This window comes from Cydia pomonella, chromosome 17 (assembly GCF_033807575.1).
Source record: "Cydia pomonella isolate Wapato2018A chromosome 17, ilCydPomo1, whole genome shotgun sequence".
NCBI lineage: Eukaryota > Metazoa > Arthropoda > Insecta > Lepidoptera > Tortricidae > Cydia > Cydia pomonella.
Genome location: NC_084719.1, coordinates 6,556,980 through 6,583,906, shown reverse-complemented (window position 1 = coordinate 6,583,906; position 26,927 = coordinate 6,556,980). Strand labels below are relative to the sequence as shown.

Below are 26,927 nucleotides of genomic sequence, written 5' to 3'. Positions count from 1 at the left end.
CAATAACGGTAAGTTTTTGAAAGCTCTGTAAACTGTCAACGTTTTTGAACACCAAATTGCCATATTTAAATTAAAACATAAAGACATTGAGCAACGATTGAATTAAACATTTCATTGAATATTTTAATTAAAAAATATGCAATCTGAATGAAATTAATTATTAGAATATTTGGATACATTAAATTAAATTATATTAAAAATTATTGATTTTTAATTACAAACATTAATGACTTAACCTAACGAATAAAGGATCAAAAATGAGTCCATTTTTGAACGATTCGTAACAGGCTTTTTAAATATGAGTTATTTTCTCATGACTAAAATGTAAGGGATAATATAGTGTTAGTATGTACTTTCCATTTCAATGTCTGCATACTTGCTATATTAGCCCGACGGCCATTTGTCCGGTACAAGGTGCTAAAGGTAGGTAAAAATATTACTAACTTTTCTTAAATTTTCACGGCTGATTTTTATGTATGTTTTAAATAATAATGTTAAAAATTTATAATCAACGTTGCCAGACCATTTTCGCCGGCGATAACTATTACCAGACGCTTTGAAGTTGTCAAAAAAAAAGCTTTTATTCTCACTCTTGATTTTTATATATAGGTATTACACATCAGTTAAAATATAAAAGATGTTATAGGGACCGTGCGCGTTGGAGGGTCTGCCATTTTATGGCCTGAATCGGAACCATAAACATATACATTTACACGTCACGTGTTTTCTTGTGCATAGTAAGTGCTGCCATCTTGTGGGCTACATCGGAACAATAAACAATCACATTTACGCCTCGCGCCAAAAATCTGACGGCTCCTGTGCTGTCTCCTACAGTTCATGCACGCTCCCTATATAGTTTAGCAAGGCATATCTGTCAAAAGAAAAAGGCGGCAAATTTAAAATAAATGCAGGCGCAGAGTTTTCCTCTCATAAAAAAAACGGTCAAGTGCGGGTTCGTGTTACAAAATCAGGCCCGTAAAGTTTTATGACTTAGGCACTAACATTATGTGTAAAACCAGATTGCCGCAGTGTCTAGATAGGTTATAATGATGCGACCTTGGTCAAAGAACCTGAATAAGTCACGGCCACAGATCACTTTCCTTATTTACAAGACGACGAACGGTCACCACACAAAAACAGTGAAATCGAAGTTCGCCAATTGCGGGCACTTTCTTTCTCTGTCACTCTAATTACATCTTAGTGAGAGTAAAAGAGAAAGATCCCTGCAATTTGCGAATTTCGGTTTTCGCGGTAGGCCCCCTGCTCCCAGGCGAAATCCGTCGCACGCGCCCGCGCCATTTAGCGCTGTTCATACAATTTCTTATTAGACGGGGCGTCCGTTCCGGATAATCCGCGTCAGCTAGCGGAGGCCCTATATGAAAAAGGAAGTGGAGTCTTTATGTCGACGTCTATGATCACGGCAAGCAGGAAAAGAATTTGTAAAGATCCTATTAAAGTCAATTAATATCAATACCATCAACATCAACCTGTAGGCCTTAAGTGAAGGTGTTCCTCTTTATATGATGCTTTGTTCAAAAGATGCAGCGAGAGAAAATATTATAATTTAGCCGACTACGATAATATCGTCGCTATACTTACTCAACCTCGTATCTATATATTAGATACGTATATCAGATACGAGTTTGAGTAAGTATAGCGACGATATGTATCACGGCGCGCTGCCGAATATCATGTCGCCATAAGATATTATATCAGACCTTCTAGCGTGAATTGCGTTCTCGTGCGACTTCAAGTATGGAATCGCGCGAGAGAACGCAACTCATGCTAGACGGTCAGAGCTGCCAAGGTAGTCATGCGTAATCAGAACATGCGCTGTAACTTCTTGATAAGATAATAGACACTTGTTCAGATAATTGTGAACACCTTGGCTGCGCCAATATATTCACATACATTGTACTATTGTGCTTACTATTTGTTAATCAACTACTATTCGGTAATCACACTGATGCTCCGGTGTGTATAACTTTTTCATTTCTCATGCTCTGAAAGTCACTCATTGTTTGTCTATGAAGGAGGGTGAAAGTAATATATTTCGGCCCTAGCGTATTTTACTTTCTAGGTATATATTTTTCAGTTCAAAGTGGATATGTTTTGTAATTTCCATTCTGTAACCTTCCATAAATAACGATCCTTTTACTTAAAATGTTCAGTGTTTCAGTTCCACGTATTCGTAATGAAAAGTAGGGACTCGGGTGAAAACACCCATTTCTAAGTTTGTCGCTCTTACTTTGTTCAAGCCAAAATATCTCGTCAGAAATGGGTGCCTTCCATCAGTTCCATCTCTTGGTTAATAATCTATTATTTTGACTTTTAAAATCTGAGGCATAAATATTGAAAAATAAGTGTTTATTTATTTAATCTTTATTGCGCAAAGGAAAAACTTATCGTACAAAATTAGTGTTTGTAACTTTGAATAAATCTCAATTTGTTTACATAAGAATATAAATATTGTAAATTCTCTCAACAAGGGAGATACAAAAACACAGAAAACATGACGTCAATATATATGACATATTATTAATAGATAACCCAAACAACGTAACCAATAGCTTTTGACACAAACTTCGTGTCTCAGTATCATTATCGACTTAGTAGTTACTGAAATACGAGGTATCTAAAATTGCCTGTGAAATTTAGTACTTACAAGAAAATGACAAATAAATGTCAACTAGTTTGCAGAGGTCGAAAAAATAAATGTTTCTTAAAATATTGTATATAAATTAAGGGCATAGGTATCAAGTTTCATTAATATTTTATGCATTATAACGGACTGCATTTTTGCAGTAGAAAATCATGTGTTTTAAAATATAATAATGAAATTTACTTTAGTTTACACAATAGTGGTGGCTGTTTTCGTCCCATCAAGGTGTTTACGTACTACTTTGCCTGAAGATGGACGACTCAATTTTACGCAACTTGGAGCAAAATATGGACATTCAGTTGAAGAACATCAAGTGATCACTGAAGATGGGTATATTTTAACAATATTCCATGTTAAAGGAAGAAGAAAAACTCCAGTTTTACTGCTACATGGAGTTGCAGACACTGCCGATTGCTACATAATTAGAGGAAATAAATCATTAGTTATATCATTAGCGAATGCAGGTTACGACGTCTGGGCTGGCAATGTCAGAGGAAACAAATATTCCCGGAGACATCTCAAACTGAATCCTGATAAAGATAAAAAATTCTGGGACTTTACATTCCACGACACCGGTAATTACGATGTTCCCGCCATGATTGACTACATTCTGAAAACCACTGGAGAAAAGAAGCTGCAGACAATTGGACATTCTCAAGGAACGACTGTACAGTTTGTTTTATTGTCTAAAAGACCTGAATATAACGAGAAAATAAAGCTTTTCATTGGAATGGCACCGGTAGCTTTCTTAACGGACTTGATACAACCATTGTCGACTATTGCAAGTCTAGCCCCAATGCTCCGTGGACTGATAGAATCTACAGGAATAGAAGAAACTTTCCCTGATAACTCTTACATGACCAATTTTCTGAGACTTCTATGCAGTCAAGATTTCCTTGGCTACGAATTATGCTTCTTGTGGACAAGTTTTTACATCACCGGATTCGATACCAAGCGTTTTGATGCAGAATTCAGTAAAATTGTCGTAGGACACTATCCGAATCATACTTCAAGAAAAAATCTAGAACACTCCAACCAACTGATTCTTAGTAAAAGATTTTGTGAATTTGACTACGGACCAGTAGAAAATTTAAAACGTTACGGCTATATAGTTCCACCAAACTATGATTTAAGAAAAGTAACAACTAAAGTTGCATTGTTAGTGGGTGAAAATGATCCGTTGTCCAGGATCAAAGATGTAGCGATTCTGAGAACGCTTTTACCGAACGTAGTTAAATATCATGTGATGGAAGATAAAATATGGAACCATGTAGACTTTACTTGGGGTAATGATATGCCTGTTACTCTGTATCCAATTTTATTTCAGCTATTGGATAAATACGACTAACTGGCTTGCTACATTTGGGTACCGAAGATTTTTTAATTAAATAAAGTGATAAAGAATAATCTCAAGCTCGTAAAACAAACGTACCTACTGTCATAATTGGTAATCATGGTATTTACTTGTGCTATTGCCTGTATTATAAGTTACTTTTATGCCTACTGTGAGTAGTAATTGTGAGCAATTGATTATTAATTTATTTATTCAATTCTACGTAATTTATGTACGCTGTAAGAGATTTAAACAGCCAACGTAATAATACGTACCTAACTAAAAATAAGACCTACGTTTATTAGAATTTTGCACAGCAGTGGGACACAACAGGCTCTCAATAAAAATAATAACATGATTTGTATTTGTACTGTATTATACAAGTCAAATTCTATAAAATCTATATGTATACAAAAACTCATAAATATGTATCTCGTTTTGCGAATTTGTTAAAGAAAAAGTAAACTAAAATAAATTACACAGATAGGTATCTCATAAATACAGTGCTGCCAACAATAGTGAGTTCGCGGCCAAAGTCCGGGGAATCGCAGTGAAGCCTCGCTTGCTCCCCACGTCCCCGTACTTGATGACCGGCGGACCAGAGGGCCTACCGCGAACCACGTTCGACGTGTTGCCTCTTTGTCGCACTTGTAAATTCGTACGTAAGTGCGACCAAGAGGCAACACGTCGAACGTGGTTCGCGGTAGGCCCTCTGAGCTCAAAATTCCACGAACAACGTGCATGAATTATGTATACCTTTACTGTTGTTTACTTTTATTTAAATACCTAAAGATACAGAGTGTAAGTACAGTCATCAAAAATAGTAGCGGATCAGACTTCGCGTCAAAAATATCTTCTCGAATAGCTTACTAAAAAAGATATGTATCAATATGTGGCATAGGCATCATCTATGAAAAGGGACCTTATTGTCGATGGCGCTTACGCCATAATGCGTCGTGCGGTGTTGCATTTATATCGGAGCATCGTTAATAAGGGCAGAAGTGCCATCGACAATAAGGCCCCCTTTCATAGATAAAATCTGTCGGCTTTTAACAGCCCACGGTGGTGGTGGTTTTAACAACCCGACAGATTTTAAAGTTGTATTCTTGACCACATGTAGGGACTAAAATGACAAAGTTTTCTGAAATCGGTCTTGTTTTAGAGATAATGACTTGGAAAATTTGTTTCTGTAATAACTTAGTGAAAAACGCCTTTTTGGCTGCGACGCTGTCACTTATGTGACTTGGTTTTGACATACCTACTATCAAAGATTAAAGTTTTAAATGAAACTCGAACTTTTTTATCAGAACAATAAAAAGACTATTTTTTCGTTGTAAGATATTTATTTTTTGAAAAGATTTAAAAATTAGTAAAACGCATAATTTTTCTATGCAATTTTTTTTTGTCGAATTCTACCAAGGCTCACATAACATATTTTGTGCCTTATGACCTCAGGAATGCGTGGTTAAAATCTACGATATATATAGAACAATTATACTGAGATAGATACTTTTCAACACGATCTGTAGAAATATATCCCTATTAGGAAAAGTATTTCACCCGCTACTATTGATGCTGACTGTACCAGTGTCAATAAATCCCAAGAGACACTTGCACCAGTCCACTAACCCGGGGTTAATCGGTTAAACCTGGAGAAAATTGTACTTGTAACCATGGTAACACTAGGCTTAACCTCGGGTTAGTTATTGGTGCAAGGGACCCTTAAACCTGGAGTTACCATGGTTACCAGTATAATTTGACACTGGGATAACGCTCTAACCGGTTAGCTCCGGATAAGTAGTGTCAAAAAATAGTAAGAGCCACTTGCACCATTCCACTAACCCGGGGTTAATCGATTAAACCTGGAGTTACCATGGTTACCAGTACAATTTGATACTGGGATAACGGTTTCACCGGTTAACCCTGGGTTAGTGGGATGGTGCAAGTGACACTATACACTATACACTAGGGGCATTTGCACCATCCCCCTAACCCGGGGTTAATCGGTTAAACCAGGAGTTACCATGACTATAAGTACAATTTGACACTGGGTTAACGGTTTAACCGGTTAACCCCGGGTTAGTGGTATGGTGCAAGTGCCGGTAAGAGTACTAAGACCTTCCAAAAATAAAGATTTTTAAATAACGGAAATACATGGAAAATAATTTATAATTATGGGTTCTCATTATACCAGGCCTTAACATTTACCTTGGTCATGGTTATATGTTATTTATGTTAAACATGTCGTGTCGATGACGATGTTACTTCATTTTAATTTTAATCTTAAATGTTAATATTTTCCTTTTTTGATTGTGAAACGTACTTACAATTACAATTTAACGTAATTACAATTTGTAAATCAATCGATCTTAAACGTATCTTAATCATTCTTCAATCGGGCTGTTAGAGAAAGATAAGAATAAGATAACTGTTAACAGAAAATTATAACCAAAAATTTTGACATATCCAAAACATTGTGTTGTCAATTGTCATACGTTTGTACATTAAACGTACAATACGCATATGGCAATAAAATGTTTTTACTTAGTTAATGATTAACACTTTATTTAAAATATTTGTATATAAAGTAAGTAGTACATAGTAAACATATGTGTCTAAACAATAAATAAGTTGAATATTTCCTAAATATAAAACTTTTCGAATTTTTTTTTTTGCTTCTTTTCGCTCTCCTACAAACCAATGTAAGCGGTGTATGGCACAAACGTATTCTCACACGACGAATTAGCAAATATTTCCATATCGAGGAACTGGCTTTGCATGGCAATGTTGCCACTGTTTTTTTTTTCAAACATATAGACGATATTTGTCTAGTACTTGTTTTAGTAACCAATAATTGTTATACAAAGTAAACAGAGCGAGAAAAAGTTTTGTATGTATTTCTACTCTCAACTTGAATGTACGTATGTAGGTAAAATTTAATGTTATTTCAGAATATCGCTGTAAAATAAGAGCATAACTTGGATTGTATGTGATTATGTTATTTTCATATTGGTGAGCAATAAATAATATTTTATATATACTACGTGTAAGGCAAACGAGCATACAGCCCGCCTGGTGGTAAGCGGTTACCGTAGCCTATGGCCGCCTGTAACTTCAGAGGAATTAATGAAGAATATGTATATTGTATTGCGGCGGCTGAGGACGTGTGACTCTTAATCCGCGTAGTAAGTCTTTACTATGTATGTTATATGTAGGCAACAACAATAAAAAAGTTTTTGGCAAGAATGTAATTTTTGGTACAAGCCTTTATCGCTAACTGTACTTTTCTTTCCACATGCAACTAATACTCATCGAGGCAAATCTAACTTCACCGAAAACATTTAGTTTGCGTTGTTATATCACAGAGTTCCCATGGCTACCTCCTGTCTCCTTCATCAGATCAACTCCATATCATCATAATATTACATTGTCATCCGATTTACATATATAAATGCAAAATTTGAGCTCAATCGGAAATAGGGAAGTAGGTCAAATTTAGGTTCCAAGATTTGACCCCATGCTAACAAATTAACATACATACTAACAGGACAATTTAAATAAAAGCTTGTGTAAAACTCGATATTACCTCTACATATAAAGGGACGTATTTTCGTAACTCTTTAACCTCAACCTCGATATGATAATTGAGAGATATATATTGTTTGATAACAAATAATAAAAAGTGCTCAAACGTTAGAAAAAAATCTGTATTGTACTGTTTTTTTTATCTATTTGCACAGTCTTATTTTTATTTTAAACAATTTGTATTTGTGCAACTGTTCCTAAAATATTATTCGAGCAAGCATGTAAGGTCAATAACCTATTGCATAATGGCATAGTTGATCTCAAGTTCGAAGTCAGTAGGCCTACGAAGGTTAAATTAACGCACTATAAAAAGCACGTTATCAACTTACGTAATCATTTAAAACAATGTTACGCATCAGAGCGACTGACGCACGGAAAACCAGTGCAGAATAAAGATCATAAGGATAAAAAGAGTAAGCTAAAGTCAATTTACTTGTTAAATGAATAAAAGTGTAAAAATAAAGTAATAATGGAGAGGTAAATTGTAATTTGTTGACAATGCATATGTAATTTAATGAAGGAAGGAATAATCAAAGATACCTAAACACAAAAGAGAATAATGAAACTAAAGAGTCTGTGTATCTTATACTTTTGTGTATTAACAAAAGCGTCAAGTTTGTTCCCGCCAGTAGTATCTGAAGATGTACATTTGAATTTCACTGGTCTAGCAAAGAAATATGGACACCCTGCTGAAGAGCATGAAGTGGTCACTAAAGATGGGTATCTTCTTACTTTATTCCATATTCCTGGAAAGAGAACAACTCCTTTACTTCTAATGCACGGGACAGGAGATCATGCTGAAAGTTTCTTGTTACGAGGAAATCGGTCTCTGATAATCACATTAGCAGAAGCTAATTATGATATTTGGGTCGGAAATCTAAGAGGAAACAAATACGCTCGAAGACATGTCAAATTAAATCCAGATGATGATCCCGAATTTTGGAATTACAGTTTCCATGAAGCCGGACTTTATGACTTACCAGCGACTATCGATTATGTTTTAAATGCGACTGGAAAAGAAAGCTTGAAAATAATAGGCCATTCACAGGGAACCACAATTAATTTCGTTCTTTTATCTTCAAAACCAGAGTACAATGATAAGATTAAACTGCTAATAGCACTAGCTCCAGTCGCTTTTTTGAACAATCTAGCACCACCTGTGTCAACTCTTTGCGAAGTAGGACCACTAATCGACGAATTTTCGAAGAGTGTTGGAATAGAAGAGCTCCCTAGTAAAAAAATACCAGTACCAAAGTTCAGCAATTTAGAATGTAAAGGAGGGTCCAATGACCACGTCCTGTGCATATTTTTAGCAGTATTTTATTCAACTTTCTTTGATGCCAAGACGATAGAGCCTGAATTTTTTCAAATTCTTCTAGGACATTACCCAGGCAACACATCCAGAAAAACCCTAGTTCATTATAACCAAATTGCGTTGCGCAAACAATTTTCCAGTTTTGATTACGGTGTCAAAGAAAACTTTAAGCGTTACGGAAAAGGGTTGCCGCCTGAGTATGATTTGCAAAAAGTGACTGTCAAAACTGCATTGCTGATTGGAAGAGAAGATCGGCTGGCAACTGTACAGGATGCAGAGTTACTAAGAAAATTGCTTCCTAATGTTGTTTTGTTCCACATACTGAAACCCAAAATGTGGAATCATATCGATTTCATTTGGAGAAACGACATGAATGTGTATTTGTTTCCTACTATATTATCTATGTTAGAAAAGTATGACTGATTAGGTTTCTAAACATTAAGAGTGCTTTACGAAGTGTACCTGGGAGCGTAGACATGATGTCAACAGTTAACGCTCTGTAGCGGTAGTTAGTATAGACACCTAATGAATCAACTAAAATAAATGAAATATTGTACAAAAAAATTCTGCTTTTATTTTTTCTTATCAAATAATTAGGAAAGCAATTTATCACTACTTTATTTTTATAAAAAAAACGTCGTACGTCACTGATGCGACGTCACGACTGACACAGGTTATGACTATGGACGCAATACATTGCCGCTCGAAATATTTTAAAAAGTTAATTGAACTCTGTAATTTGATATTTTCTATGAGACTCGTGGATCTAAGACTTGTGACACGGTATTAGATGAGAATATATAAATAATAGATAATAAAGGCAGAGAAAACAAAAATAATCGCCCTTACTGGGAATCGCTCTTAGGACCTCCAGTTTCGTAGGAAGGGTCAGTACCAACTAGGCTGAGGTCGCTACGTCAATGAAAGGAAAGCATGCAGTACCAACAACAAGGAAGAGCACATATTTAAGGATGGTTACTAGCCAGCTCGCTTTTGTATTATATAATGTAAATATATACCTAATCTAGATAATAGATAAACACATACTTCTAAACCTATATCAATCCTAACTGCCTACCTTATTATTATTCTATTTATTGACAATAACAATATACATAATGGATATATACAGATGATTACTATAACTAGCTTATATCTAAAATAGGCCCTTGAGGCATTGTACCAAGGATGCTGGCGGCATTTCCTCGTTGTATCGCAATACTGATACGTTGTGCGAGGAAGCCGCCAGCTCTTCGGTCACCAGTTACGTCAACCAGACGTTTCGCGATTTCTCCAAAAACTTGTGCGCGCTGGGACCCCATGGACCTAGAGTTTCAACGCCAAAAGGTACAAAATGGTACTCTCTACCGAGGCTCTTATATTTATTACGTTTCCTACCTTATTAGTTTTAGGATATTTAGGGTTCCTCAGTATTTTTTATGTTATTGTATTTTAATAATAGGTAAATAGATTTTATGTTTCTGCTTAAGTAGTCCTTGATTGTCAATCTTTTCACTGACGTGTGCCGTAGTGTACAATAAGAATTATAAAGGCTTTTTTACAATATGGATATCGTAAATTGATAATACCTGTTTTTTTTTGACGCAATGAATAATGATATTTAATTATGTACTAAGAATTAAAGTACAATATGCAAATTTAAACTCATTTTTAAAGGTCTGTGTCATTTTGCAATTATGATTGTAAGACACGAACAAATACAGAAATTATCAGAACTGTGTAAAAAAGAACTTGTGTTTTCAACAAAAGGGTCCGTATAATATTATATAATTTTACAGCAAAAAAATATTTTTTGGTTTTATTCTAAAAGTATGTACAGGGTGATTCTTAAGTCGTGAACAGTAATCATATTTCCCGATAAAGCTTCCTTAAGCTAACGTGGAGCGCTAATTAGTATAAATAATATTAATCCAGAGTCAAACTAATCACCGTCATCGACAATTGTTCGTGTATTGACAAAGCCTAAAGTTGAATAAGTCAAGGTTGCATTATATGTATATAATTTTAGATTACGTCTTAAGCATCTATTAGTTTTATACATAGTTTGGTTCGAATAGGCAATTTAATATTTAAAAAAAAAAAAAACAACTATGAAAATAACGCTAACATGTACCCTCATTTTAGTGAGTATTTGCGTCCCAACAAACTCTTTACTGCGGAAAACTTTACCTGAAGATGCAAGACTGAATTTCACGGGACTTGGTTTAAAATATGGACATGCAGTTGAAGAGCATGAAGTTACCACTGAAGACGGTTACATATTGACTTTCTTCCACATCAAGGGGAAGAGAAAACCGCCTGTTTTTATTATCCATGGAATCGCTGATACGGCAGATATTTTTATTATCAGAGGAAAGACATCATTAGTTATAGCTCTAGCTGACGCAGGGCATGACGTCTGGGTAGCAAATTACAGAGGAAATAAATATGGTCGACGACATCTTAAGCTAAATCCGGACAAAGATCTCAAGTTCTGGGATTTTAGCCTTCACGAAGTTGGTTATTACGATCTCCCCGCTATGATTGATTACATTCTGCAACATACTGGAGAAAAAAAGATTCAAACAATTGGGCATTCGCAAGGAGCAACCACGCAATTCGTGCTTTTGTCTAAAAGACCAGAATATAATGAAAAAATTGAAATAATGGTTGGATTAGCACCAGTGGCCTTTTTGACTGATGTAAGATTTCCAGTGTCTCTCATTGCGAATTTCGGACCTCTGCTTGGAGAAGTTATTAAATCTATAGGCGTAGAAGAAACTTTTCCGGAAAATTCGTCAATGACCGCGTTAGTAAGATTTATTTGTAGTCAAGATGTCTTTAGCTACGAAATGTGTTTTCTGTTATTTGGCTTTCATTTCGTTGGTTTTGATACAAAGCGATTTGAACCGAGCTTTTTAAAGGTTTTTATGGGACACTATCCAGGAGGAACTTCTCGAAAAAATTTAATGCACGTCAATCAGTTGGTGTTAAGTAAAAGATTTTGTGAATTTGACTACGGCCCTGAAGGCAACTTAGATCACTATGGTTACGTAGTGCCTCCGGATTATAATTTACATCGAGTGACTACAAAAGTTGCGTTGTTCGTTGGTGAAAATGACGTGTTATGTACAGTAAAAGATGTAGATATACTACGCTCAACTTTATCTAACGTTGTATATTACCATATTATGGAAGATAAAGTTTGGAATCATATAGATTTTACATTAGGTTAATGATATGAATATAACACTGTTTCCTCATATATTTAAATTATTGGATAAATACAGTAAATAATTGTAATTAGACCCGGATCTCTAGAACTGTGCAGTTGGACGTCGTAATTGTAGTGGTGTTCCTAGGCTTCAAGAAACCCAATGTTGCCAGGCTGAAAAGTGTTGCCGTTACCACCAGCCCTTTGAATTTCTCTCTAACAAGTCTCATTTCTCATAAATTTAGGTACCATCAAAAAATTCACAACCTTTTTCAATTCGAAGTACGTACAGTCACCATCAATAGTAACGGACGAAACAACGCGCCAAAAGTATCTGATATTCCTAATAACTTTTCCAAAATGTAGATAAATCTTTCATATTCACGTTCAGAAGTATATCTTTTACAGTCTTAATTGTTCTACATATTGAACCATCACTTTATATTCGGCTGTTACAGAAATATACTTTTGACATCTTGTTTGATCTGTTACTTTTGATGTTGACTGTACAACAGGGATCCTGATCTAAATAATAATTAAATAAAGAATTTGTAAAATATAACTGTGAAAAAGAGTATTTCGGTCTTTTTGTTGCTTGCTAAATGCGATTCCAAGCAAAAATATTTTATAGTAAAAAAAATGATTAGTATCCAATTAACTCCAAATTTTACCAAAGCAAATAAAATATATTATTATATTATGAAAATATTATCTTGATTTTTTTTTAAGAACAAAAAACATTTCCGAACTTAGTTTGCAATTTAACCGCCTTTGCATGTACCTATTTATTATTCTTAAAATTTCTATAAGCAGTATGAGCTTAGATCACGCCACGCTGAAGGCACCTTCTTTCAAATAAAAATTGTTAAAATGGGTTCATTTCATAAAGAATGAACTCTGAAAAACCAACACACCTACATACATTAAGTGGCGCAAATAATTTGCCGATAGATGGAGTGGCACACTCGGATGCTCATTGCGCATTCTCTACTTCACGCTGTTAAAAATTTGATAAATTGTTCAATAAACTATTTCAGTGAATATCAGTATTTTCTAAACTATGCACGTAACAAGAGAAAAAGCTTTTTATTCTAAGTTAATATAACAAAACATGTCCATAAATCGGTTCCAGCGCGCAATAAAAAGCTACTTTTAATTTAATAAATTGATTTATCTCATACACACAATACATACATAATTATGTTTATAGCTTACGCCAAAACACTAACAGGGAAATTAAATTATTATATTTTGAAGAATACCGTATACAACGAACTAGTATAAATATGGAAGTCTGACCAGGGCTCAAAAATTATCCCACGTATGCCTACGAGTATTAATTGTGCCGCGAGCGACCCAACTGTATTGTGTATACTGCGCACGACAACGTCCAATATTGTAATGCCGCGCACATAATACAATTTTATTTTAGCCAATCTAAACTTAGGGCCACTTGCGCCATCCAGGGTTATCCACTAATTCGGGGTTAACCGGTTAAACCCGGAGATACCAGTTCAATTTAACCTTGGAATTAAGAGTTTCCATTCTCCATGATTTATTAGGGTGTTATTGACACAATGAAAAATTAGGTTTATTGGTTTTCCTTTATTTCAAAATTTTCAAAAATAAGAATTTCATAGAAAAATTTCCGTTACTTCGTTAGATTCGAAAAACTATTCTTCCCTCTAAGCGGTACTTGCACCATCCCGCTAACCCGGGGTTAACCGGTTAAACGTGTAGCTCTCATGGCTACCAGTACAATTTGACCCCGGGTTAGAGGTCTGATGCAAGTGGCCCTTAACGGTTAACTCCGAGTTTTTTGGACCCGGGTACGTCCTTAAACTACGTCCATAAGAGGGGTATGGGCATTGTGAATGTCATCTCGCTTTGTGTGGTAGGGCACAGCCAGTGGATGTCATTCCAGATCTAGAGCAGAGCCCAACTGGGGAAGTACCTCCACCTTACAGAAAACAGCAGCCAAATAACACTAGACCCTACTCATAGTGTTGTGTTCCTGCCGGTGAGTAAGGTTGCCAGAGCTCAACGAGGGGGGAGGGGGTTAGGGTCGGCAACGCGCATGTAACTCTTCTGGAGTTGCAGGCGTACATAGGCTACGGAGGCTGCTTACCATCAGGCGGGCCGTATGCTTGTTTGCCACCGACGTAGTATAAAATAAAATAAAAGTTAGTGGCTAACCCAGGATTAATGCAAATGACCCTTATTCGTAATGCCCAGACTAATATCAGTCACGTGGGCCGTTTTTTTGAAATCAAAAACATATTCGAGCTTCGTCTAAGTATATGTATTCCACTCACTATACAATATTTTTTATTTAAAAGGCTCCGCCACAGGTTTCATCAGTGAACAATGGGGAAGGCACCTGTCAAGGGGTTTATTATAGGTGGCTCCAGCATAGGTTTCCCCCGTTTCTAGTTTTATTCTATGGAGTCTGGATCAGGGACCGATTCGGTATCCCCTTCTAAAGTTTTGGAAGGGGTATTTCGTAAAGCTTTGCTTAACCAACGCCGTTGCTACCTAAAACCCTTTCATTTGGCTTTTTAAGCGCTTTTTAATGCGGTTAAGCAGGTCTCTTTTCAAATATCTGTTACCCGTCCCTAAGCGCTGACCTCTTGAAGAGGTATCCCTTATAACCTTTACCTATTTATCTTTCTATTAATAAAAATGGGATCAATATCAATTTATATTTTAAGTGATAGACTGGTTGTCTAGCGCGTTATTGACAGCACAGATGACATACATTTTTGAATTAATTAGGGAGGGGATACCTTTTCATTTGTAGAGGTAACTCTAAAAGCGAAACCCCTTCCTAGAGGTAAGTAAAATGACCGGGTAATCAATTAAAAGGGAAAGCAAATCGTTGGGGCTATTCGATAAACGACTAAGGTATTTAAAAAAATAAATTTCTATCTTTACATGAAACGGATTACATGTGTATTGAAATATGTGAATCAATTGACTACTTATTTAATTTTTATAAGCTTAATAAAAACCAAAGTCTTGTTTTCCTGAAAATTACAGGATGTGTAAAATGTAAGATATATAGGGACTTTGCTATCTTTTCCAGCCACCACAAAATCTAGTGCCCATCGTTTTTAAAATTGATATTGAAAAGTACGTACTAAATATTTACTAATATACACATTATAATCGAAATGTAGGCCTTCCCACTTCCACTTTTTTAATTCAGGTTGAAACGGGTAAGATCTTCAGGTCACTGACATTTAAATTTGGCAAGCGAGGCACCAAATACCCTGTTTTGTCATTGTGCTTTTCACGTAACGTTCAAAACACTCAGTGCAACCTATTTTCTTTGAGCAGTACACATATCATATTATTAACAATATAAATGCCTATCGCGTCAATAGTAATTTGTTTTTACGATAATTATAGCTAATGTAGGTACATAATGTTGACTCAGCTGGCTCTTGTACTTATTCATTCAAGTTCCTGTAATGACGTCACTGGAAATGTTGTTGTAAAGGGCCCTAGACTTACTAGCAATTTTTTTTAGATTTTTCCAGACCAGAAAATAGCAATGATATTATGTGTGATGACATTTCACTGTGCCCTACCGTTTGTGTAACTGTAGAAGTTTATGTATAGATATGTGTATGGTGTTGCGCGGTGAGTCGGACTGTCCGGAACTGGTGAGTCGCCTGGTGCGCCTGCATGTTCCGGACGTTCCTAGGCAATCGCTAAGGGCTCCTCTACACGATGGCCCAGCGTAGGCCAGTCCAAGGGACGCAGCTATGCGGTGAAATGAGATAGCAATATCACTTGCTCCCTCTAACGCATAAATGCGTCCCTAGGACTGGCCTACGCTGGGCCATCATGTAGAGGAGCCATAAGACCGCGGCGACACGATCTGTTGGCGGTGCCGGCGGCGCGCACCGTGTCGCGCATGAATTCTCCATTGCTTCGCTCTCTCTCACAATTGAATGCGCTCTTGACATTAGCACCGGAGTGCGACTTGATTGCGTGGCGATGGGCGGCTGTGAGAAGGAAATGCCTGAGATTCTGTGAGATGATGGATGCTAGGCCCTCAACTGTTGTTGTGTAGTTTTACGCTGTAATTTACCTGTATAATTTCATGACGTATTGGTTGCGACTGTAATGTTATGGAAATATGTTTGAAATAAATAAATAAATAAATATTCTCCCGGTCGGTTTCAACCACGCCACAGTGACTGTTTCATCTCCGTTCGTGTGGTCGCATGTCGCATGTGGCCCCGCGTAGCCGATTTTGTTTGTGAAGACCCATGCACAAGACGGGCAGGAAAGCGCACCTGAAGTAGGGTGACCAGATGTCCAATATTTTACGGGTTGTCCCGCTATTTCAGGCACGAAATTTTTCATTTTCCCGTAATTAGGCGAAACAAATACGGGACACCACATTGTCCCGTAATTTTATGATTCAATGGCATTTAATAATAAAAATACCTAGGTATTCGAACAATATTTATTTTCTTCGCACATAGCATGGAATACTTCTGTGTATTCATATTAATTATTGTTTTAAGGGTTGGGAAAGTTGAAGAATTTTTTATTTAGTTGATAAATTCACACTCTTATCTAAATATGTAATTACAAATTGTTGATTTATGATTGTTTTATGGGTAGTTCATAAAGAAAATCAAATTTTGGAAAGGGTAGTGTATATAAAGATAGATAGAATACTCTTTATTGGTACACCGCAGTAAAAATATACAGCTTAAACAAAGACTATTTGCAAAACAAACAATTAGCAACAATTATTGTATAGGTTTTTTAGTTGATTATTTCATTTTCATATATAACGCTAAGAATTATTTTCTAATTTTATGTGTTCCGGCAGACTATTGTATATACTATTGTAAAGACTATTGTATGTTATGTATAAATATTAATACACACATATTGATAAATGCTTAAATAAATACAAAAAAAAAATTATACTTACTTCATTAAAAGCAAATTTTCAACAATTTTAAATTTATTTTAGCGATTTTAGCTTTGTTTTAGAGTTAGTTTAGCTACGTTGAAACTTGTTTAACAAGTTTCTTGCGATTGATTGTCACTGTGCATCATTAGTATCATTACAATACTTATTAAAAAAAAAATTCCGCAATTAAAATTCTTGCAAGGAAGATAATATATAAGGGTACAAATATATATCCATGTCTTTAGCCCATGTGAAATCAACATGGTTCCATAGCATGGGTTCCATCACATGGTATTTCAGCTCTTTAGGAAGCAATTGTTCTTAAAATATCAACATCTTTTAATCTCGACAGATTATCGTTGCCACTAGCAATCAAAGAGATATTTATAGTAACTTTCTCCAAATTATAATTGGGTGGAGTCAAACTTTTGTACTTTCTGAAATTTATTACAGAACCGTAATCGTACTGGGTAAATCTTTTACTGACAGCAATTTGAGCAAAATGAATGAGAGTTCTTCTACTAGTAGAGGTCGGAAAGTGTCCCAAAATAACTTCCCAAAAGTGGGGCTCAATTCTTTCAGGATCAAAACCGAAAGCTGTTGAAGATAGGAGCACATAGCAGACTTCGTAACCAATTAGCCCTTGGGCTGCATAATGGACTCTATAAGATCATTAGCTGCAGAATGATCGCGTAATAATTCTTCCGTCCCTGTGGCTTTCAAAAATTTGTTTATCGCTGGCCATGCCTTAGTCAATGTTGAAAGTGGAGGGATTAAATTGCTGAGGAACGCGACAGGCGCCAGGGCAATGAACCCTTTAATTTTCTCATTATATTCCGGCCTTGTTGATAATAGAATAAAATGTATCGTCGTCCCCTGGGAATGCCCTATTGTTCTTATGCTCTGCTCACCCCGTAAATTCTAGGATGAAGTCAACTAAAGCAGCCAAATCGTAGTAACCAGCTTCATGAAAACTGAAGTCCCAGAACTTTGGTCCGGCGTCAGGATCCAGGTGTTTGTGTCTCCGGCCATATTTGTTGCTCTTGTATTTCCAGACCACACGTCATAACCTTTATTAGCCAAAGTAATGATTAAAGACAAATTCCCTCTTATAATGAATGTGTCAGCAGAATCAAAAATCCCATGCATTACGAGAACGGGCCCCTTTGTCTCTCCATGGATATGAAATTAAAGTTAAAATATATCCATCTTCAGTGACCACATCATGCTCTTCGACAGAATGTCCATATTTCATTCCAAGTTCAGTAAAACTTAATGTAGCATCTTCTGGTCTTGATTCATCTAGTAAAATCGAAAACGAAACTGATAAAACGGTTAGCCAAATTACCGCAGTCAGTAAGGTATTCATATTACTTGTTTCAACAAGACTGTTGTAGGTACTGATCACTGTTTTGTACTGCACTGGTACTATTATAAATACCTCGGCTAATGAAACCTAAGTTTAATATTTGTCATGGTTAAAGACACGGCAGCAAGTTTCAGTGAACGTTGATAGTTTAAAAACAAATAAATTCAGCGTGCAAATACAATGGAAAATGAAAGTTAACAAACAAAGTTAAGAGTTAATAAAAGATAACATCAAATGTCAACGTTTCATTTAATCCGTTGATAAGGTATATGATACATTTTTAAACACATTTGTATAAGATATCTGTTTGCGCCGCATAAATATAACCTTTTTTATTATCTATTCTGACCTCCTTGTCGGGTTTTCAAATAAACGGCAAGGCGGAAAAAGAAGTATATGTACATGACACATTTCAATGTCTGAAGAGAAAAAATCCACAAATTACGATATTGCATGCACTACAAATAAATATATAAAGGAAAGTGAGATCCATATAATTCAAGCACATCAATATCCAAAGTGCCGCCGATCTGTGGACGCTCAACAAGGAGTAATTCAGAACCAGTATAATTTAATTATTTCGGTAAGTTATTCCGCATCTCCATTTTTTTGGCCTATGAAACGGATTCCAAATTTACCTTTAAAATTCTATAATTCATCCTTGTTGCTCACTGAATCGCGGTTTCTTAATTCTTTATCAAGATGTTCCCGTAGGTAATTAATTTATCCAAAGGTACAGTCAGTATACTAAGTTATTGTTATTGTCTGTTATTTTTACGCGTAGTGTGTGGAAATGTGTGGAATTATTCATCGCGCTACCTTATTCATAAATAGATGTGTTACAAATAATATTTCGTAATTTGTAACTGTCATATTGTGTTTTAATTTTCACGGGACATTTTTGCATGCAATGTTCGTTATATAATTTTTATGTATTTTAAGTTACAAAATACATTAAAATAAACTGAAAACTACGGGTAAATTATTCCTGAAGGCCTCAGTTTTTCTTTAACTGTAATTAACCTATTGCGAAAGTTACACTTGTATTAAGGTATCATACAAGCGGAACGTTCGTATTTACTTCATTTTCCTTCGACTTGTATTAAGATATTATTCAAGTTGAATATAATTTACAATTACTTGTGTATTTTAGGCAATTATTCATATTTTTCGTGCTGTCATAGTAACAACTAGGTAACCATGGCAACGAGACTTAAGCTCGCCGAAGCAAAGCGTGCTCAATGTTTCATACGTTTACAAAACATTTACGATATGATTCCAAAGCTAAGCAGTGACAAGAAGGCTCTATCGCAGTTCATCGCGCAAGCTCGATTGGTCGATCAACTGAGGAAAGAATTTATAGAGTTGATGGATGACGTCAATCTTCTGAACTTGGAGTTGGACCCGGAGTATAACGTGAACTACAGCGCAATGAACGCGTTTGAAGATCTCTACTGCGTAATCAAATGTCAAATTACAAAAATTGATGCACCTGCTCCGAGCCTCTCGACATCCAGGGATTCGAGCCATACCTGTAAGGACGACTCCATTAAAATCCCACGGATTGATCTTCCTTCTTTCGATGGAGATATCCAAAATTTCCCATACTTCTATGAAACATTTAAGCGTATCATACATGAGAATAAAAAACTTACAGATTCTGAGCGTGTTCATTACTTATTTAGTCATCTGACAGGAAAAGCAAAGTCGATCTGTGTGGGAGTTATACCTGCCGCAGAAAATTACAACACAGTTTGGGAAGCATTGATCGCAAAATATGATGATAAACGCGCATTGGCAACGTCATATTTAAACCAGCTGTTTTCGATGAAACCTGTCAACGTCAACGGTCCTTCGGCATCTATTTTAGAAAAAACAATTGATTCGTTTGCTGCTACTATTTCAGCAATAAAACAACTCAAGCTCGAAAACTTAAGTGACTTTATTTTCATTCATCTGGGTCTTAAGTTATTAGATTCAGATACCACAAAGAATTTTGAGATGTCTATTCGGAATTCTTCTAAAATGCCTACATATGACGAATTCATTTGTTTCGTTAGTGAACAAGTGAAGATTTTATATCGGACATCGCAACGAACGCCAACTAAGGCTGAAAGCGGCTCCGCTGCCAGCACTAGCAGCGTGCGAGCTCCTCTCCCTCGCACACCCCAAGCGTATGTTAGCACGCAAGGGCATGACAACGGAAATCCATGTGCTATGTGTAAGAGTAATGATCACTCGCAACTTTATAATTGTAATTCCTTCATGAAACTCCCACCTAACGAAAAATTTAATTTCGTTAAGGAAACTCACGCGTGCACTAATTGTCTGAACACGCATCATACTGCATCGAAATGTTCCTCAAAGAAAACTTGTCGTAAATGTCAAGGCAAACATCATACAACGTTACACTTTGAAAACTCAAAACCTGTAATGAAGAGAAACGAGTCCAAGTCCTCACCTAAGGATGATAGTGAAGCTAGCACAAGTTCATCTGTGACGGACAACGGTGCCTCCGTATGTACTCATTCGGCATTGAGACAGACTAAATCACCCTTGACGGAAATTCTCGCCACTGCTAAGGTGCTAGCTAGTGGGCGTAACGGCAAGGACAAGGTTTTGAGATGTCTGCTGGATCCAGGATCACAGAAACATTACGTTACATTGAAGTGCTGCAAGAATTTAGGTCTTCCTGTACACAGCAGCCCCGTGACTTCAATAAATGGATTAGGGGGAACAACGATAACACAACCCATTCGAGGAACTGTCAACTTAACATTTAGGTCAAGATATGATCCTAAATCTCAATATACTATCGAAGCGCTTGTATTAGATGAGATCACGCCTGATTTACCGACCTGTCATATTGATCAATCTTCATCTGATCTGTTTGATAATTTACATCTAGCAGATGATTCCTGGGCGATCCCAGGAGAAATTGACGTACTTCTTGGTGTTAAGTTATTCACCAAATTGTTAATGTCGGATAAAATTGAGAACCAACCTGGTTTGCCTGACGCTTTAGAAACTACACTGGGGTACATCATATTAGGTGATGCTCCCGCAGTAAATGCTTCCTACTCAGCAGCTGGGTATTTTACTTCGGTTGAAGTGGGAAATTTGATGCAAAAATTTTGGGAAATTGAAGATTTAGATGGAGTCATTCATAGTCCTGCCGACAAACAAGCTGAAGACATATTCAAAAATACAGTGAATCGTTTGGAAGACGGGCGGTACGAAGTTGCACTTCCATTTAAATTGGAACCAAACAATTTAGGCAATTCTTACAAGACTGCTGAACGCAGATTTTTAGCACTTGAAAGAAAATTCCTCAAACAACCTGAGTTAAAGCCAGCTTATGATGAAGTTATCCGTGAACATATTGATAAAAAATACTTATCTGAGGTTCCGAATGATAAGTCAAATGATGCTTATCACATACCCCATCACGCAATTGTCAAAAGTGACAGAACAACCACAAAGGTGAGAATTGTGCTGGACGCTAGTGCACAGACCACAAGCGGCTTATCATTAAATGACATACTTCACGCAGGACCAAGTCTACAGGCTGACTTGTTCTGCATTCTCCTAAACTTGCGATTATTTGCTATTGCCATCACGTCTGATGTACGTCAAATGTATCTGTGTATTGACGTACGGGGGGAGGATCGTCCTTATCAGCGTATCCTTTATAGGTTTAGTCCTGAAGAAACTATAAGGGTGTTTCAATATAACAGGGTAGCTTTCGGTCTACGTAGCAGTCCTTTTCTGGCACTGCGAACTGTCAAACAGTTGGTAGCTGATGAAGGTGATAAATACCCACTCGCAAAAGAAATCGCATCTCGTGATATTTATATGGATGATGTAGCCAGTTCAGTTATTGATGAAGACCAGGCTGTACAAGCGACTAAACAACTGCTGGATTTGTTCTTGAAAGGCGGATTCCAATTAGCAAAATGGTCGTCTAATTCTGCAGCTGTTCTGAAAGAAATACCAAAGGAACTACATCTGTCCCAAAGTGTCACCTTCGACGATGATACAACGTTGAAGATTTTAGGTCTTCGTTGGTATCCTGGTGAAGATGTATTCAAGTTCCAGGTTAGTCCCGATGATCGACCGTGTAGTAAAAGAAACATTCTTTCATCAGTAGCTCGATTATTCGATGTTCTGGGCCTAGTTGCCCCTGTAATCGTGTTCGCTAAGCTTCTAATAAAGGAGTTATGGCTTTTGAAAATCGATTGGGATGAATTGCCGCCTGATCAAATTGTACGCCAATGGCAACAGTTCCAAAGTGAACTACCGCTACTATCTAACATTAGCATTTCCAGACATATAGGTGTTATTGAAAACTGTTCATTAACTATAGTTGGTTTTTCGGATGCTAGTGAAAGGGCTTATGGTGGAGTAGTTTATGCCTACGCCACCTTTCCTAATAATGACCGGGGTGTCATTAATTTAATTTGCGCTAAATCTAAGATAGCGCCCGTGAAGGTTGTTAGCCTAGCAAGACTGGAATTATGCGCAGCATTGCTATTGTCACAACTAATGAAAAGGGTGGTTGATACCTACTCAACCAGATACCCAATTGACTCTATGTTGGCCTTTTCCGATTCAACAGTGACACTCTGTTGGATTCATTCGTCGCCCCATCGATGGCAAACCTTTGTGGCCAATCGAGTTACTAAGATCCAAGAGAACTTGTCAGGCGATCATTTTTATCATATCAAGGGAACAGAGAATCCAAGTGACTGCCTGTCTAGAGGCTTAACTCCAGCACAACTGGTGAACCATCCTCTATGGCTATCAGGCCCTCCATGGATGAAACTCCCAAAAAACGAATGGCCGATTCAGGCGTTTATTCCAGACGAAGTTAACGTTCCTGAAGAAAAAACGGTTTCTTTAATGACTTGTGACAATTCGAACGACAGCATAATTTATGATTTGTCTAAACGGTTCTCGTCATGGATGAGATATGTTCGCACAGTTGCCTATATCTTAAAATTCATAAAACGATTACCTAAAGGTCTTATTAGTGCTGATGACTTAACAACAGCCGAACTGGAAATTGTACGAGCTCTACAAAGAGTGTATTTCAGTCAACATATTTTAGACATGACCTTGAAAAAAGGGCTTACAAAGGCTTTAGCAAGCCTAAAGCCATTTATTGAAGATGGAATTCTTCGCGTCGGAGGACGTCTCAGTAATTCTAATGAAGATTACGATTATAAGCATCCTTTGTTATTGCCACGTCGTGATCACATCATTAATCTACTGGTCGATTACTACCATCGACACCATTTACATGCAGGACCTGAAACTCTTATATCTATTCTGCGACATCGATTCTGGATTATAGCAGCTCGATGTATTATTCGTCATCGGATTCATTTATGCAATTACTGCTTCCGGACCAAGCCAAAGGCTAACTGCCCAATGATGGCAGATTTACCAGCATGTAGGGTAAATCAAGTTGAGAAAGCCTTTATACATACTGGTTGCGATTACGCTGGTCCTTTGTATTGTACACCTGTTCGACGAAGGGGTGTGAAGAGTCAAAAGGTTTATTTGTGCTTATTCACATGTCTCACAACGCGAGCAATTCATTTAGAACTTGCAACTGACTTAAGTACAGCAAGTTTTATGTCAGCATTTAAGCGGTTTTTATCCAGACGCGGTCCTGTTAAATACATATACAGCGATAACGGAACAAACTTCCAGGGAGCCAATACATATTTGCAAGAAATTCATAATTTCCTTGCGAATGAGTATAGAGAGGCTTGGGAAAATGAACTATCAGCCAATAAGATAATTTGGCGATTTATTCCCCCCAGTGCTCCACATTTTGGAGGATGTTGGGAAAGTAATGTTAAATGCGTCAAATTACACTTGTATCGTACTATAGGTAAACAAATTTTGTCATTTCAGGAATTAATGACAGTTCTATGTGAAATTGAGGCTTTATTAAATTCTAGGCCACTATCCGTGTTAAGCTCTGATCCCGCTGAGCCTTCCGCATTGACACCAGCTCATTTTCTTAATGTTACTCCATTGAAATATCTTCCAGCTACGTCTGTTGCGGAGGTAACATCTGATCATCTTTTGCAAAGATATCAATTATTAGGTCGTTTAACACAATCATTTTGGAAGAGGTGGCGCGATGAGTATTTGCACACGTTGCAAACCAGACAAAAATGGAATACTCCTTCTCAGCCTGTTGAGGAAGGAACAGTTGTAGTTATTCTTCAAGAGAATGTTATGCTTTTACATTGGCCGTTAGGTCTTATAACTAAACGTATGCCGGGCAAGGATGGTATTGCCAGAGTTGCTTTGGTTAAAACCAAATCAGGCATACTTAAAAGACCTTTAGTCAAATTATGTCCTTTGCCTTCTCAATAATATATGTATTTCTATTAGTAATTCGTTATTTCTATTAAGTTATGTAGTCCTAATTTGTTTATGTTCATTTAGTTTTCTCTGAGCAATAAGGATGCTATTATGTAGTAAATGATTTATTTAAATAACTTTTGAAAACTATTCCTTTCAAGGCCGGGGGAATGTTTGCGCCGCATAAATATAACCTTTTTTATTATCTATTCTGACCTCCTTGTCGGGTTTTCAAATAAACGGCAAGGCGGAAAAAGAAGTATATGTACATGACACATTTCAATGTCTGAAGAGAAAAAATCCACAAATTACGATATTGCATGCACTACAAATAAATATATAAAGGAAAGTGAGATCCATATAATTCAAGCACATCAATATCCAAAGTGCCGCCGATCTGTGGACGCTCAACAAGGAGTAATTCAGAACCAGTATAATTTAATTATTTCGGTAAGTTATTCCGCATCTCCAGCCGCAGCGCGACACAAAAACTATGACTAGGGATTGCAATCCGGTCCGGCGGATCCGGTAATCCCGCCGGATCCAGCACTTTTCAGGAGCTACCGGATCCGGTAAAATAAAAAAACGCCTAAATACAGCACGCGTTGTGCGTTTTAGATGAGGAAAAGGCAACAGATACGAGGTATGAAGTTGAACAGAACAAAAAACGAATGAAAAAGATTAAATTTAGTAACATAAAAATATTTAATTATGACGATGACTGGGAACAGAAGAGGATTTCTTCTTCTTTCATGTTGGTGGCATGATATGACGATTACATAAATACTGTAATAGAAAGAAAAATGAAATGATGGAGATGGAAGGCATTTGTAATTTATGCTAAAGAGAAGGTTAATATATGTCGTGTCATAATGTTGTGATAGGAGATTAAAAGTAAACAAATGAGCAGGATTAAGTCGGCGGTACTCAACCGACTACAGTTGGGCTCATCAATATGTGTGAATAAAGAATATATGATAATATTGATAATCTTTAGTTTTCTCCGATATATGTATATATATGATAAAATATAGATTCTTTTCTATTCAAATTTAAGAGAGAATCTTTTGTCTTTACAATTTCTTATGCAATTTCCTTCATCTCCTGGTACATGCTACTCTACGTCTAGCCAATTCTTTATTTGATCTATGTAACTTTTCTTAGGGAGTCCCTTTCCGCGATGGTTTTCAATCCTAAATTCTATTATTTTTCGCATGAAATCGTCGTGTCGTGTGTTGTTCCCTATAATTTGACCAATATACTTTTCTATAAATTAAAAAAAATGCAATTTTTTTAAGTCTACTACTTTTTCGGGGAAAAAATTAGAGCAAGATAATACTGGAGCGCATTTAATATCACAATTGGTTAAAAGTAAAACATCTTCGTTAAAAGAAATAAATAATAGTAAGCGTAGGAGTTGAAAATAGAGTTCCGGTTACTCTGGTTATAATATTAGCGGAAAATTTGAGCGTTGAGCATTAGACTTTTTGTTTGCCGCGATATCTATGGTTGAGTAGCAGTACTGAGAGTTCCGCTACTCGATGTTAGATGTTGACTACGAAAATAATAAGCGTTTTGGTACCAAAACTGATGTATGGAGTGAGCACACTGTGTACTTCTTATTTCTCTATGCTAGAATGGATGTCAACGTTAGAGTTTGTGAGGAAAGAGAAAAGTCGTGGAATGTATGGGGCCCAATACTGGGGCTATAAAGAATTCAATCAAAGAATAGTTACGAAAACTTGTCCTTTCAAGGAGCTCCAATTCCCACCCCACATCCCATCATCAGCACGAAAATTTGAGCACTTTTGAACGGTTAAATAAAATAAATTACCGATTTCAAATTTTGTTTTTCAAGTGATATTGACATTGTGACACTTTTTACTACCAAGTTCAATTTTATTGTTAAGGAGTTATTTATTAACTTCAAATTATATATTTAGGAATACGTATTACGCAAAAAACTAGAAAAATATGTCATTTAATTAACTTTTATATCTCTATACCAAACCGGATCCGGTCCGGCCGGATCCGGCCGGACTACGGCCAAAATCCGGCCGGATCCGGCCGGATTGAAAACCAATCCGGTTTGCAATCCCTAACTATGACACTGTTAGTGTCAT

General features: G+C 36.6%; 3 protein-coding genes and 1 pseudogene across 3 annotated transcripts in view; 3 read left to right on the top strand and 1 right to left on the bottom strand.

Moving 5' to 3' along the window:
- Positions 1-309: 309 nt before the first annotated feature.
- On the top strand, positions 310-6,435 carry LOC133527299 (lipase 1-like). The gene has a single exon (XM_061864277.1). The coding sequence runs from the start codon at positions 2,835-2,837 to the stop codon at positions 4,008-4,010; it is 1,176 nt and encodes a 391-aa protein (XP_061720261.1). The 5' UTR covers positions 310-2,834; the 3' UTR covers positions 4,011-6,435.
- Positions 6,436-10,998: 4,563 nt separating this feature from the next.
- On the top strand, positions 10,999-12,131 carry LOC133527122 (lipase 1-like). Its single transcript, XM_061864012.1, has one exon. The coding sequence runs from the start codon at positions 11,007-11,009 to the stop codon at positions 12,129-12,131; it is 1,125 nt and encodes a 374-aa protein (XP_061719996.1). The 5' UTR covers positions 10,999-11,006.
- A 5,556-nt stretch (positions 12,132-17,687) lies between these two features.
- LOC133527121 (lipase 1-like) lies at positions 17,688-18,718 on the bottom strand (annotated as a pseudogene).
- A 974-nt stretch (positions 18,719-19,692) lies between these two features.
- LOC133527119 (uncharacterized) overlaps positions 19,693-26,927 on the top strand; it is an 8,074-nt gene continuing 839 nt past the window's right edge. The window contains exons 1-2 of the mRNA XM_061864011.1: positions 19,693-19,878; positions 20,860-22,518. Of these exons, the coding sequence (XP_061719995.1) occupies positions 19,693-19,878; positions 20,860-22,518 (1,845 nt within the window). The remainder of the gene's footprint in view (positions 19,879-20,859; positions 22,519-26,927) is intronic.